The following is a 15,769-nucleotide window of genomic DNA, read 5'->3' as shown; positions in this document are numbered from 1 at the left end:
ATATTCCAAATTGAAGAATAACAAAGCAAATACATAGAAGGAGGAATGACTATGTATGTGAGGAACATCATTGAAACTGTATAAATGAAATAAAAGTTAGACATTAGAGTGTAGCAAGAATAAGGTAGTGTCAAATTATGGAGAGTTTTAGAGTTCACCTAACAGACAAAAGCAAGAATGTTCTACAGGTAACAGCATATAGGCCTGACTAAAGCACAGAACTAGTGCAGTCATAAATATCAATTAGGACACTATTCAAGTCACCTCTAAGGTGGGATAATAAGTATCAAAAGTGCAATAAATCTAAGAGACATTACAAAGAAAGAGCAAATTAAGGCAAATTATATATAAAAGGGAAAGGAAAAGTTTGAGATAAATACCAATTTTTCTTGGTACAGATTCATGTTCAAAATTCAAAATTAACTACTGCTTTAAGCATACAGTAAAAAGGAATTGTGGCCATGAAGAAAATACATTTAGGGTGACATGGTAAATCATCAGGGCTGTCCACCCAATATTGCTGACTCACCTTCTGTGAACACAGTTAAGAGTGTACTTCCTCACTCCCTTGAACTTAGATATGACCTTGTGGCCACAATTAAATAGAAGAAATGGCATGGGTCTCTTCAGGTAGAAGCTTTAGCAGGCAGCACACAATTTACCACTGGTGCCAGACACAAATAAGACAAAGTCAGAAATTAAAAGTTTTTTGTTTCAGTTTTTTTTTTTTTTTTTTTAAAGTCTTGGTTTCTGAGCATGTGTTTTATGTCAAGGGCTTTCATCATCTAGCTTTTCTCACCTCTATCCTCTCCATTCTGTGCTTTCACAGGGACCAAGCAGATTTCTACATTTAATAGCAGTATTAATGCTTGCCTTATCTATGCAAGGTAAACACTAAGGTATCTGTCACAGTTTGCATACACGTGAAACTGATGACAAAGATAAGATCAGCTCCTACATGCAGATAAAGAAAAGATAAGTAAATAGAAAGATAAGCGTAGGCTATGGACAGCCAATCTATTTTTTTAAAAAAGAAAAAATCACAAAATAACCATTTCTAGTAATGTTTTCTAAATAAGCTATTTAAAATTTATTTTCTGAAAATATTTTTGTGACTTCAGCCTGTGTTTTCTGAGCAAAGATATGTCACATCATTACTGGAAAACAAGTTAATACTGTAATCGAAAATTACACCTCAATCTACCAAACTATTCCAGTGACATTTACAACTAAATTTACATTGTGATAAAGAAAGCAGCATTTTTCCCAGAGTATTTCCTATTTATTAAAACAGGTAATAACATTCAGCAAGTTAACAAGCACATGATTACGTCAAAACCTTGGACATAGTTAATGTGTGCTGTCTTATCAATGGTAATAAAACATCTACTGAAATTAAAATGCCATATCATTTTACAAAACCCTTATCTCATGATTAAGCAATCTGAATATACAAATTCCTCTGCCAGGAAAACTGCCTTTTAAATGTAAAGAAAATATATCTTTTTTAACATAAGAAAGTGTTTTAGCATACTGTTTCTAAAAAGAGAAATGTTAATTATATATATATATTTAAAGGCTTATTATTATTCCAGTAAGAAAATGTCAACTGCAAATTTAAGTCTAGATTGAAGAGAATTTCAAATTTTATCCTGTCTCCTAGTAGTCTAATATGGACCTTTTCGACTATAATAATTTCTAATATCATCTGTTACTGCATTATCAATATAAGAAATAAGGTATGATAAGTCCATATGATGCCACAACTGCCAAGTTCCAATTAATTTAGTTACAGGCAACCTTGTTTTCAGAGCTAAATATGATTACGCTGAATTAAAGCGGTAATATTTTTCTATTCACATACTTCTCTTTGTGACTTGTGGACTTTTTAAATAAAAATTTAAGAACCTAAATAATTAGGCAAAGAGGAAAAAACCCCAAAATATAAGGCAATTTAACACATGTTTCTGCCACAATCAGAAAAGATATGCTGTTTAAACTGGCTATGTTGAAAAATCCTAAACATAGACAAGATGGGGAATATAAATAACATTCCAATGGTTCATATTAAACTCATAAATTCCCTTATCAAACCTTTGCTACATTCAAAGGCTTAAATACTTGAGTGCCAACTTCTGTTTTTTAAAAATAACATACCATCTACCATTGAGTAGTACGGATTATGTTACACGATATATTTAAGAGCAATTAACACAGTGCCTGTATACAGAAAACACTGCATAAATGTTTCATTTAAAAACCAAACAAAAAGCCTAATCCCAGAAACAAATTCTAAAGCCAGAATAAATAAATATTAAATTCCTGTATTTGCAAGACACAGTACACTAGGTATTGTCAGTGGCACGATCCAAGAGAAATATAAAATATGATTTGTGTCAATTTAAAAATGGCTTTCAAGTTGTCAGTTTTTTTCCCCCATTAGCTCCACAGGAGAGAAAATAAAAGGAATTTTTAAAATTAAGACAAAATAGTAAGACAATAAGGTAGATCTATATGTACTAATATTTAACTGATCATTAAATAATAAATCAATGCTGTTTTCAACAAGATAAAAAAAATCTGCATGGAATATAACGAGAGATAACAGAAGATATATAAATAAAAAAGTTAAAAATTTAGAAGATGCCAACTTCTACTTCCAGTAATGGTAAACTTTGGATCAAAATTGTGAAGGCATTTAAAATAGCTAGATGAAAAAAATGTTAAATTTCTTAAAGACTGAAGAACTAAAAAGATATCAAAGAACTACTGAACCAAAATCTAGATGGCAAAACCAAAGAGGTAAATAAACTTAGCAGTCATGGTTGCTTTTGCCTTGAGGGCATTTGCTAGTTCATCAGAACCCAATGCAAAATTGAGCCGTGGCTTTGAACTTGAAGAAACAAAATTCAAAGCACTAGGTCTATACAAAGTAGAGTTTACTAAGCCATACTCAAGAGACATTAAGCTGAGATTCTAAGGGCTACACCTTCAGGGTAAGGATGAACGAGAAATAAATCAGCTGTTTAGGTTTATACCAGCAAAATGGTTCAGGAAACTTCAGCTCCTGAACTTAGATTACATGAGTCCTGGACTGATAGTGCCCTAGGCACCTTTAAGAAATACACAAAACCCTCTCTGCTGGATCACTGTAGCCTCATATTATTTCTACAAGTAAGTTTTAATATCTAGTGACTAGCACCTCATCATGAGTAAGAAGCATGAGATACTACTGCTAACAGAAACAAACCCACAAAGATCTCAGATACTATAACTGTTACATCCAGACTGTATGTTTACCATATTAAAGAAGTTTTGATTTAGAGTTTGAAAATATTTTGAGGGAGAAAAAGCTATAAAAAGTAACACTGCCTATTTTAAAAAGAATCAAACAGAATTTCTAGAAATAAAAAAAGTAACTGAAATTATGAACTCAATTGATGAGTTTAACAATACATTAGAAGCAAGTGAAGGGAGACTAAGTGACCTAGAAGGCAGATTAGATGCTAATATCCACAATGTGGTACAGTGAAAGAAAAAGATGGATAATAAAGAAGACAGACTTTGTGGATACAGTGAGAAGGTCTAACAGATAGACAATCAGAGACCCAGAAAGAGAGGAAAGAACAGGGCAGAGGTCATATTTGTAGGGATAATGGATGAGGCCTCTCCAAAATTGAGGCACCCAAAATTTAGAAGAAGCTTGTCATAATGCTTGACATGGCAGATGGAGATACCTTAATGATACCTACGACATTAAATGGATTTTTTTCATTAGCTATTTTCAAGATGAAACAGAGAAATGTTGGAAGAAACTAAGGAAATTTAGCCAAAATACATGAACATCTAGGAATCAAATGTATTAACAGATTTGAAAAGCCTACTTACATAAAAAATTTATGAACAACATAAAACTTCAAAGCAGATGAGAGTCGCTCTTTTAAATAATCCTTATCTAATAAATCTGAGTATTATTAAATGTTCACCATAACAATGAACTAGAATGACTAGAGAAGTAAAAGAAAAGCTTAAAACGATGTTAAGAGCAATTAGTGATACTGATGTTCAGCACACATATACAAATGACTTGCTGAAGCAAATCAAACAACAAACACCAATAAGCATTCAGTAGGTAAAACAAAGAAGCAGACAATCACAGCTATATGGAGAACTGACACAAGACTTTTAGCTTAACTCAGAACTCAGGCTAGAAAAGTGAGCATTGCTCAAAAAGACTTCAAGCCTCAGACACCTGGGGCAAAAGTTTACAGTAAAAAATACACTAAATTGTACACCTAAAAATGGTTAAATTGGCAAATTTCACGTTACAGACATTTTACGACAATAAAAAAATTTAAAGAAAAGAAGAAAAGAGAAAAGAGGGTTGGGGGAGGGAGGAAAGGGGGCAGGCAGGACTTAATAGTTTTATGAAAACTTTAGAGGAAAAGACACAGGAATCTGGAGAGGATTCAAGAAAGTGAAATGAAAAACACTGTGGAAGACAAGCTAAGGGACTGGCCAGAAGTGCTTGGACTTAGTACCAGGAGCCCTAGGGACAGAGAAACAAGCACTATGTTGTCAGCACTCAATGCTGCCTTAGCACAGAGCAAGCCATAACATGCTTTCAAATCTGCCTACTCAAGTATTCTAACAATTTTACAGCTTATTAATATACTGCTCTGTCTTTTCTTTTAATTTCCAAGCCAATCACTGTTCTGCCTTATTGGGTCAGTTATTTTTGTCAGACCATAAAGACTCTGTCACACCTCTTTAAATCAGTACAAAATATCCATACAATGGAAAACTACTCAGCAATAAAAAGTAACACATTTTTGATACACACAACATGGATGAATCTTAAAAAATCATCCTGAGTGAAAAAAATCAGACATACATAAAAATTCTGTATCATTATATTTATATAGCATTTTAGAATAGCAGAAGATAATAGTGATAGAAATAAGTTCCAGAGCCCTGAGGAATGGCATGAAGGAACATTTTTGGATGACAGAAATGTTCTGTCTTGGGGTGTGAGTTATACGAATGTATGCATTTGTCAAAACTGATCCAACTGTACAATGAAAATCTGAATACTTCATGGTACATAAATTATACACAATAAAAAAATTTTAAACTATGAAAGAGCTTCCTCCAAACCGTTCAGCAAGACCTCTAATTAATTAAGTATAGGAAATTCAGTAGTTTCCTCATAATTTTTATTCTTCTATTCACTTTTAGTGCAAACAGAACCAAGTGGTATATTTGATTTAAGTGATTTACTTCCATTATAGGACCTATAATTATCTTCCTGCTTCTAAAACAGGTAAACCCTCTTTTTCTTTTTTCCATATTATAAACAAATACCCCGTCTTTTGAGTTATGTCCATAGAACACAGAAGGGTTATGATGCTACTTCATACATCGAAACTGCTACTTGTCTTCTAGCTTAGAAGGTGATCTCTTAAGACTTTTCTATTACTTTCACTTTATGAAGCATGACTACTGATTTAATTCTAGTTTAAAAAAAAGTAGTTACAAGTCAACGTCCTTCGCAATTGGCACATATATAACCATCAAGCTTTCACAAAAACTATCCATTTGCGTTTCACAGCTGACTCTTTTCCCCATGCTCTTTTTCTTGAGAGGTAATTTTTCTCATCACAAGAACTGTTCAACAAGAGGCTACGTCAACCTCTTGAGGGTAAATTCATTTAAACATGTTTTTTTCTTTTACATCTGAATAGTAGTTCCTTCACATATCCCTTGTATGTTCTGGCATTTTTACATGCACCTCAAACTCTCAATCTTCTAATAGGTTTCAGTTTTTGCCCCTGCTAATGAATTATGCATAAAATTCCCCCAAATCTCATGGCTCTCTCCTGTGTCCTGAGATTGTTTCTTTCAGACTGCCAGCGTGCTATCCCTACGTGTCCATTAACGCTATCCTTATAAAATTTGAAGCCTCAAACATTGCTTGCCACGACTTACTCTCTTTTTAGCTCTATCAAGAACTTCATTTTCTGCAAGAAAACACAATTCAATCATTTTATTGCTTTATGCTTTGAGCATTAAAATAAAAGCAGTTGAATAGTTTGTTTTTTCAGGTATTTTCTCACATTTGTTAATTAGATGCAGACTGCTCTTTTCTTCAGCCATGCTGTAAAATTCTCTATTTATTTTAGTTGAGTACATACCAATCTAAATCTTATATTCTATCAAATTCATTAACTTTTCTAAGGTTTTCAGTTTTGAAATTGTGTAGCTGCCTTATAGTTTTAGCTTGAGATGCTAACCTGGTATTATTTTAATTCAAGTGAAATATGTTTCTTTCCCAAATATTTCCCATGTATCTAAAGGACACCTATTTCTTAAGGAAACAGAATAGAATTTATAACACTAGCTTACTTGACTTCTCTTTCAGATTGTTTACAAGATAGCAAATGACTGGGAAGGTAGAAGTCTTCAATATCTATATTATCTGTAGATGTAGTTAAAAAAATTGAAGAGCACCAACAAAAAATAATCTTCCAATTAATCCAGAGAGGCAAGTCCTATCATAAGCCACTTCTGAAAATACAAAATCAAAATTATAACACCTGTTGAAGTTTACTTCAGCAAGGTATCCTGGAGTTCCCAATTCCAAGGTACAATCAGATTCAAAAGTTATACCTAACTAGGGATTATACTACAAATGACAAAATTGATTTTCTAGGAATCTACAGGTGTTTCTTTCCCAGTTCTTTTTAAATTCTTATTTCTTAAATACTGATTATCCACTCTATAAGCTTTAACTTTTCTCACACTAGATTTTTCAACCTTGGCACTTCTGACATTCTAGGATGGGCAATTCTTTGTTTTGAGGGGTTGTCCTATGTACGGCAGGATGTTTAGTAGCATCCCTGGCCTCCACCCATTAGATGCCAGTAGCATCTCCCAGATGTGACAATCAAAAACTGTCTCCAGACATTGCCAGCTATCCACTGGGGAACCAAACAGATCCTGCTTGAACCATTCTATTAAATCAAAATCTCTGCATGTCAGAAAATATCTGGGAATCATCTAAAGCTGTATAGTACCTCCCAAGGCTGTACAGGTCAAGAAACTAAGCTAAACTAGAAAACAAAAACCTTCCAGAGTCAAGCCTAGTTATTTCTATATATCAGGCATTAGACCATTATTATTTGAATTAATGAATTATAAATAATAATTCTGTTCACAGTAGACATATTTCTGTTGGATAGGCTACTTCCCATTTTCTTCATTTTGAAGGTTAAACAAAGGAGAAAGAGATTTAACAGGAAGATGAAGCCAGACAAGAAGGAAGTCAATGATAGAAATTTTAAGCAATCTGAATCATTTTTTTAAATTACTGAAAATTTAACAGATGCAAGATATATCTCATCTTCTATGTATCTAGACACTATTAATACATGCTATAACATAGTTAATTGGAAAAGTCTCAGGAAAATGGATAGTTAATTGGAAAAGCCTTAGGAAAAGCCTTAATTGGTATATTATTCTGGAATGCTTATTGTTTGTGTAAAATTGTTTAGTGGGGAAACAATTTCTAGTGTTACATAGAAAGAATACTAAGCAAAGAGGCTTAGTATTCTATTATAGCTCAATCATCATATTCTTTTGAGTGTGTAATTCAAAGGAAAATGATACAATTTTTTATCCCACTTTCCTTGTCATTTAAACTTCTTAGGAAATTCCTCTAAAAATTAAAAGTTGCAAGACTACTTTGATGATAAGTGCTTCCTCTGATAATCTTATACAATAGTAACCATGATGTTATGACGTATTTTCATTCATCAGCTACATGGCCAAGTAAATACACATTGCTCATGATTTAAAAAAAAAAACCCACATGCTGTTAAATCTTTAACAGGCTGATAATCAAAGAAAAGTATCTTCATCATTTTTAAACAAATACTAAGCTTCTTACCTACAAGCAACATTTGGATCAGCATTTCTTGAAAGTAGCAGCTCTACACACTTCAAAATCTGTTCTTCAGAGCCACGAGCAGAACATGCAGTTATCAAAATAGTCTGCTTATCTATAGTGAAAAGAAAAGTGAGGAAAACCCCATACACATCACAGAGTGTAGCTAATTGACTTCTTTCACCATTCAAAAGATTCTAATTATTTACTGCATTCTTAGAATTCTATAACCTATTCCCATATCTCTTGTTCTTAGCAGATAATTTTGTCTTCCTTCCCCCAAAAATGAGATCAGGAATGAACTGTCTTAATTTCCAAAGTATATCTACAACTCATTTCTTAACTTCTTTTCCCTAGTCTCATTTCTTCAAGAGAACAGAAAAGTGGTTCAGAACACGGACTCTGTGCAGAGATACTGCCTAGAGTTGAATAGTTTTTGGTTGATCAAAATTCAACTTGACCACATGGCTAAGAAACAATGATTGATATTCTCTGATTCACTTCTTTACTTCTCACTCATTTGACATCTCACACAAACCTGGCTTATGCCCAAACCATCCTACTTAAGACGTCCTAACTGCCACATCTATTGGTTTCTTTTTAGGCCTTTTCTACTTGACCTCTCAGCTCATCCCATTTCCTAAAACTCTTCTTCCCTTGGCTCCTCCGGCATCAACAGAGATCAGAGAAAATTAAAAAACAGAACAAAACAAAATACAATTCCCAAGTAAGAAACGGGGAATTAAAAATAGGTCATGCAGCCATGGTTTATTTAGTGGTTCAATACTGACTAAACATAGAAATATAGATTCTGGTCCCAGTTCTGCCACTCATAAACTGACTTCAGTGATATCTTAGTAGACCTAATTTATAGATAAGAAGCTAATGTCTGCCCTCTAAGTGACTGGGGCCATTGTGGGATACATAAAAGAATCTATGTGAACATGCTGGGAAAGAGATAAGAGTATTTTATAACTATAAGGTATTCTTCTGATTATAAGAAGCAGAGAAAAAACTATTAATCCATTTTTTGAGCAGAATATCTTATACACTTTCAAAAATCTCATTCCTAAGTATAGCTTTCATTGATAATATTTTTAAATGACATAATAAAAAAGAAAAACCTATCACAGCAGCAAATTAAACATATAACTAGATAAGACAGGAATTTATATAAAATATATAAATGAGAAAACAGAATAGAAATGGCTTTACAAATATCTAGTGTAGTACAAAATTAATATGTAAATTAATTCTAAAGTGAAACCTATACCTGAATTATGAAATGAATTTAATTATCTATTAGAAATGTTAAAAATAATCAGTAATTCAATAGAATAATTAAGAATTTGCACATATACTCTAATTCTTCAAAAGGAACTAAAGCACTACTGGTAGAAATTATTTAGTAACAAACACAGAAACAACTGGATTTAATAAATATTTTTGAAACAATTTTAAGTGATACAATTCACAGTTGAGTTGTAAATTCCAAAGATTGATTTTCAAGCAACTAAATTATCAGATTTTTGACGTTTTCATTCAATGCATTTTTGCCTTAAAAATAACCAAACTTTCTAGCATAGAAGTTAAAGATATGTAGTAAATAACATAACCAGATATAACAATGACATAAATGGAATCTACCTCTCTAGAAAGAGACTTCTTTGAAGTATCTATGGTTTCTAATTTCGTTTTGTGTGTTATTTATATAATAAAATTAATAGGAAGGTTTTTTTTTTTCTTAGAAAACTGCTTTTTTTCACTTTGCATAATAGCTGCTTGGGAATCAAGAAAATCTCAGCAAACATAATCAGTTAAGTTACCTCAAACAATTTACCCTTATTATTATTTTTTTCAAAGACAAAGGTTTATTTTAAAGTGAATGTATGAAAACAGACCATGGAAACTACATATCACCACCCTCAAACAGAATATAATTAGGCTTCTAAACAGAGAAATATACAAACTAAATTTTCACATATTTTAAGCATTTAAAACATCTTACCCTTAACAAAGCTTGCATTAGCTCCTCTGTCCAAAAGGACCCGGACCAGCTCCACATTGGAAACGCTAGCAGCATACATAAGGGGAGTCCAGCCATACAGGAAGCTGGAATCTACACTGATTCCTGTCAACATAAAAACAAGCCTTTAAAAACCTCATCCATTAAAAAAAAAATCATTGTCAACTTAATATGCTTAAAATACCACACCAAGCAACATACACCATGTACTTCATAATGGTAGGGAATTTCTTGATAATAATGGCTTCAGAAAAATAGAAAATAGTTGTATACAGACTTTGATAAAATAGCTAATTTCAGTTTCACTGTAGTTCACTATAGTTCACTTCAGTTTCATTATGTTCCAGGAGACCAGATCTGACAAATGTTTTATCATATAATCTATAAATATCTGTATTAGAACAGGTTCTTACATGCTACCTTTTACTCTCTAAGGTAGTTGAAAACAGTTTCACAGAGGTAAAATATATTTTTAGTGAGAATATCATCATACATCTCTATGGTGGCAAATACCAAATAGATTCCTTATTAAAACTCCCTTAACTTCTTTCCCAACACAAAACTTGCAAGACTGGCCAATCATGAGGCTAAAAAGGTAGGTTAGGGTTAGATTATGAAAGCTCTGTTAAGAAATGTAGACTGCACTTTGTGATCCAAAGATCTACATTATTATATCTGAATTATAAAGACAATATAGGTGCCACTGCTGAGAGTGGGACAGGAGGGAGGGAGAACTGGTTATGAGTCCACACAAAAGTCAGTGCAAGGGCAGTGAAGAAAGTGAAGAAGGAATACAAAAAGACATTTTGAAAGCAGGGTTATCAGAATTTAAAATTATTTGAGGAAGAGGCGTGTTGGAAAAGGACAAACAGAAAATAACCATCAAGTTCTGCTTTGAACAAATGAATGAAACAGTGAGCTAGAATAAGGAGAGGCACAGATGAGACATTAGCCCTGAGGAGTAGGATCAAGTTTTAGATAGCTACCATCCAGACTGGGACAGGAAGGAATAGATAATAATTGTTAAGAAAGGCCAAAAGCCAGCTGACCTTCAAATCCTCAAATCATGAATGGTACAAATCCTTCAAGTGATCTGATTTTCCCCAATAGCACTGATTGGTTTGGTCACATAAAACAGAAAAAAAAGGTTGAACTGATCCAGATTTGGATCTAAGACTGGGGAGGAGCATAGGAGAAAAGGTTCAAGGACAAGATTACAGTGAGGCAGTGAACACAACCTATTAGATTTATGTAAAGCATTTGCTATAAAGAGATCAAGATTTAAGTGGCAAACTCTCCCTTCAACCTAAGAAATATCAGCTAATCTTAAGACAAGAGAGAAAACAGAATGTTTTCTGTTTTGAAGAAGGAGAACTTGTATGTGAAAACCACTGAACATAGACAGGCTTGCCTTTAACACCTAATAATTTACAGGTTTTATAGTCTCTGGATATAAAATGTTCCATCTGCAAAAATGAAGGTCGTATCACTGAAAAAATGCAAACTTGTTCGGGAGGACTTGGTTTTTTCTGTAGGAACACTAAGTTGTTGAAAGATTATTTACATCAAATTCCCAAACTAACTTTAATTGATACAAGGTGCATGATAATTACCAGGAGAAAACAACATAAAACTTAGTACATATATATACTGATGGCCCAACTTGTCTTTAACGAATTTTCTTTTCTAAACTGCTGCAACTGAAAGCATATGAATGAGATCAGAGAAAAGATCATTTTTTTTCCTCATTATCCTTTCCCTGTTGACATTACTGCTCAAAATATGACAGCAAGAGTAAAAAGGAAATGGTGTGAAGATACAGATGAGCACATGTAGCATTTCAGTACAAAAATTCTTAACTATCATCACCTCTAAACTCAAAAAAATAAATTATTAAGCACATATTATGTTCTAAGCATAGTGTAAAAAAAAGGTAAGTTTAGAAAGATTGACAATATACATACAGAGCTCAAAAACATTCAGAATAACACTATATTGTTTTGGGGTAAATGCATATATAATAGAAATATAAAGATGTTCATAGGAATTATAAATACCAAGTGTAGAAGAATGGTAATCTCCAGTGGGAAAAAGATAAGTCTCCATCCTTTTTGAATGCCGAAAATGTCTAATAATTTAAAAAGAACAGAAAGCTTTAGTGCACAGCTGAAAAGTAAAAACTGGAGACCTCTTTGAGCCATTAAAACTGGCTGACTTAAAAGGAGCTTTCATTTTTTATTCAGCTTCTCAACTGGTGCAGAAATATGTATCCAAAATAAGAATGACTTTGAAAGGCACACAATTAAAAATACTTTTAAACGTGTTAAATAATGACATCTAGAAGGAAACCAAGAAATGCTAAAACAGGAATTACTTGTGAGAGACTTCAGGAGTAATAGAGGGGTGAAAAGTGGAGACAAAGGTATTTTTCTGCTTATACCTATTTATTTGCTACTGGCTTTTAAAAACGACCTTAAACATTTTTTGTACTTAAAATTTTAAAGATTGACTAAATATTTACCTTACCAGTGGGCTCTTTTCAAGTCCTAATCCTTCAAGAGCCTCCACCATTTCATTGCACCTAGTCCCACTACTCCCAAGGCAAACTCTCTTTTCTAAAAACGAATTTCTGCCTATTCCATCCCACCCAACTTTATGCACACTCCCACGTGTCCATATCCTAGTATTAGACCTCCTTCAATTATTCAAATTTTATTCAACTTAATTCTTCAATTATGAACTCAAGTGCCACTGTCCACAAAGTCATATGATCCTTCTTATTTGTTACAACAGCTAATATTTATATAATGCCTATATGCCCTAAGGCCTTTATGTATTCTCTCATTTTAACCCTTTGATATAATGCATCCTGGTTTTAAAAAGGGGAAACTTGAAGCTTACGAGTTTCCAAACTTGGTCAAGATCACAGAGTTATCAAGTGGCAGGGTTGGTAATTAAACCCAGAAATGTACTATTTCTAAAATGACTGACTTTCCGCTAAACCATGCAGTATCTCTAGCATAGAAAAAACCATTTTGCTATATATGATTTTATGTGTGAATGTTTTGGATTTACAAGTAGATGGTAAATGCCTGTTACTCCTTTGGATAATTTCAGTCATTATCAACAACTCACATTTCCTTGTAAAGGGAATTCAAAAAAATAATATCTAATTTGACAAACAGAAAAATGTCATGGGGCCCATGATATTTTACATAAGGGAATTGATGCTCTAGAAGTTTAAATGACTTTCCCAGGGAACCACACTGAGTAGGCAGAAGGCTGTAAGAGGTATCCAGATATTAATTCCTACTTCAGTCCTCATTCACACACACACACACACAACCAACACAGGCAAAGAACATAACTAAAATGTACATAACTAGAAACAATCCTTGAGATACACATAATAATAAATACAGCCAAGTAAATGCTGAGAAGAGTAAGAATTATCAAAGTCGGGTAAGATTAGTCAGAACAGACCTTCTGAAGGAGGTGGAAGAGCTGATGGAAGGATATTGGGTGACATTCCAAATTTGTGGGTTGATGAAGAAAATAAGGCAGAGAGAATTCAGAGTCAAGTAAGATGTAGGACACTTGATACACTACCATTCATTAAGCTTCCATTAGAAAAGCAACTCAAATTTTTAAAATAAGGAATCCTTATGAACCAAGACAACTATGTTACCGCGAAACTATCCCTTAACTCTCACCAGAATCTAGGAGCTCCTCCACCAATGAAGTATCTCCCGTGGTCAATGCTTTCTTAAATGTTTCATTCTTTTCTTCAACGGGTAACGGTCTTTTCAATTTCTAAAACAGCAGAAAGTTAAAAAAAAAATCTCGTTACATATATTTTCATTTCCGCTGAATCAGGAAACAATAATGATTGGTTTTGGGTATATATGGGAGGTGGGGGTGGAGAGATGGCAACATACAAAGTTTGCGATTAATTCGTAACTAAAATTATCTTTAAAGAGAATGGATCCAAACCCAAGTGAAGAATTACATCGACAACCTAAAGAAGCGCATTTGATGGGAAGCACAGTAGGGAAACAGAAACTTTGCGAGTTTGTCGGGAGTTCAAAAGCCTGTAATTCCACTGGAAAAAAAAGGGAAACGTAAGGCAAGGAAGTTAAGAGGTTTCGTGGTCAGGGGAGGCCGATCCAGGTGCGGTCAAGACAGGTGCTACCTGAACTGCCCGGTCGAGATACCCAATCTCCCAGCCGTCGTCCTCGCTCTCGCTGCTCTCGCCTCCTCCGGCCACTGCCAGACCGCGTAGCGGACCCGCCGCCATGCCTACTAGGCCGCTCCCCGCCGCACTGGCTGCACGTCAGCCCGCCTGCTCCCTCGGCGCCTGCGCACTGCGGAGCGTGTAGGGCGACGCGGGAAGGGCTGCGCGGGAAGGCGCGACGCGAGAGCGCTGGGGTCTTGGGCCTTCGGGCGCAGGCGCGTGACTGCGCGCAGCACCCTGGCCCACGTCCACTATCCCCGAGGCTGCGGTAGAGGAAAACTGGCACGTCTGTCGGGGCAGGCAGGCTGACCTCCTGGCCAGTGCTTCCAGTTCCTTTCAGGACCTTACCCTTCATTCTTTTTAGGGTATTTGCTAAATGATGAAGTTCTTACTCTTTAAGTATTGCCTCAGCCGTGGCAGGAGCAGAATAGAGGTTTAAATGTCACACAATACTAGGCTTTCACTCCCGTCTCCATCACCTGCCCTACCCCCTACCCCCAGCCCCGGCCCTCCGCCAAATCCACTGTCAAAACATGTGCTCAATGGCCAGTGCTGTTGGCCAGAACACATCCCTGAGGAGCATCACCCATACGTTCATGAAGCCAGCAGGCAAATGGGAGCTGAAAGGAGCAAGGAGAAGTCTTCCTTTAAATTCCGTGTGATCTCATCATAGAGTTAGAAACTTAAGAAGATGGAAACACTTTCCCAGGTAGATAGTGTAGATGCTCGAAAGGAAATAGTCGAGAAAAGGGAGGAGCTGGGGAGACACTGGATCAGGAGAGCTGGGAAGAAGAAATTGTTTAAACTTTCAGAGGGTAAATAATAAAAAGAATTCCAGGCGAAAGCCCAAGCTCACTTTTCTGCATGTAACTTATAGGTAAAATATTGGTAACACAGTGATTATTTTACCGTCACAAAAAAAAGTAGACCCATCAAGAAACTGGGCATATGTATGTACCTAAAGATAACTTTAAAAAAAGGTAGCCATGGGGGGAGGGTATAGCTCAAGCGGTAGAGCGCATGCTTAGCATGTGCGAGGTCCAGAGTTCCCCAGTACCTCAATCAAAAAGCTAACTAAATAAACTTAATTACCTCTCCATGTAAGTAAGTAAGTAAGTAAGTAAGTAAGTAAATAAATAAATAAATAAAGATAGCCATGCACCATTCTTAGAAAATTTTGCAATTTTTTTTCTTAAAGAGTCTTTGATGTAAGATTTTGAAATTGTTTACTTCAGAGGTTTTCACAGGTAAGTATTTGTAAGTAGTTCGGTTATTTGGGAGCCAGGCCTGTATTTCTTTATAAATGCTATGGATCATTGAGCATAGCCAGATGCAACTAAGTTTGGGGAGACAACATCAAACCAAGTTGTTTCATAGAACTTGCATTTTAGTGAAGAAAGTCAATAAGCAAGTAAACAAACAGGACTATTGCAGATTGTAGGTTACCCAAAGGAAATAAACAAGTGCTTGGTTTCTGGAGTCAAACCACTTAGGTTGTTTCCTGGCCAGTCACTTACTACCAGTAGCTATATGCTATTGGGCAATTTACTTAGCCTTTTCTGCA

The 15,769-nt window shown here is 34.8% G+C and overlaps 1 protein-coding gene across 1 annotated transcript in view; it reads right to left on the bottom strand.

Annotated features, from left to right (window-relative positions):
- The window catches only part of ASZ1 (ankyrin repeat, SAM and basic leucine zipper domain containing 1), a 51,745-nt gene extending 37,432 nt beyond the window's left edge, over positions 1–14,313 (bottom strand). The window contains exons 1-4 of the mRNA XM_010975580.3: positions 14,164–14,313; positions 13,685–13,784; positions 9,954–10,076; positions 7,949–8,060 (exon numbers count right to left, since the gene is read on the bottom strand). Of these exons, the coding sequence (XP_010973882.1) occupies positions 7,949–8,060; positions 9,954–10,076; positions 13,685–13,784; positions 14,164–14,268 (440 nt within the window). The 5' untranslated portion in view covers positions 14,269–14,313. The remainder of the gene's footprint in view (positions 1–7,948; positions 8,061–9,953; positions 10,077–13,684; positions 13,785–14,163) is intronic.
- Between the last annotated feature and the right edge of the window lie 1,456 nt (positions 14,314–15,769).

Source organism: Camelus dromedarius, chromosome 7 (assembly GCF_036321535.1).
Source record: "Camelus dromedarius isolate mCamDro1 chromosome 7, mCamDro1.pat, whole genome shotgun sequence".
NCBI classification, from domain to species: Eukaryota; Metazoa; Chordata; class Mammalia; order Artiodactyla; family Camelidae; genus Camelus; species Camelus dromedarius.
This window is presented reverse-complemented; position numbering and strand designations above follow the sequence as displayed.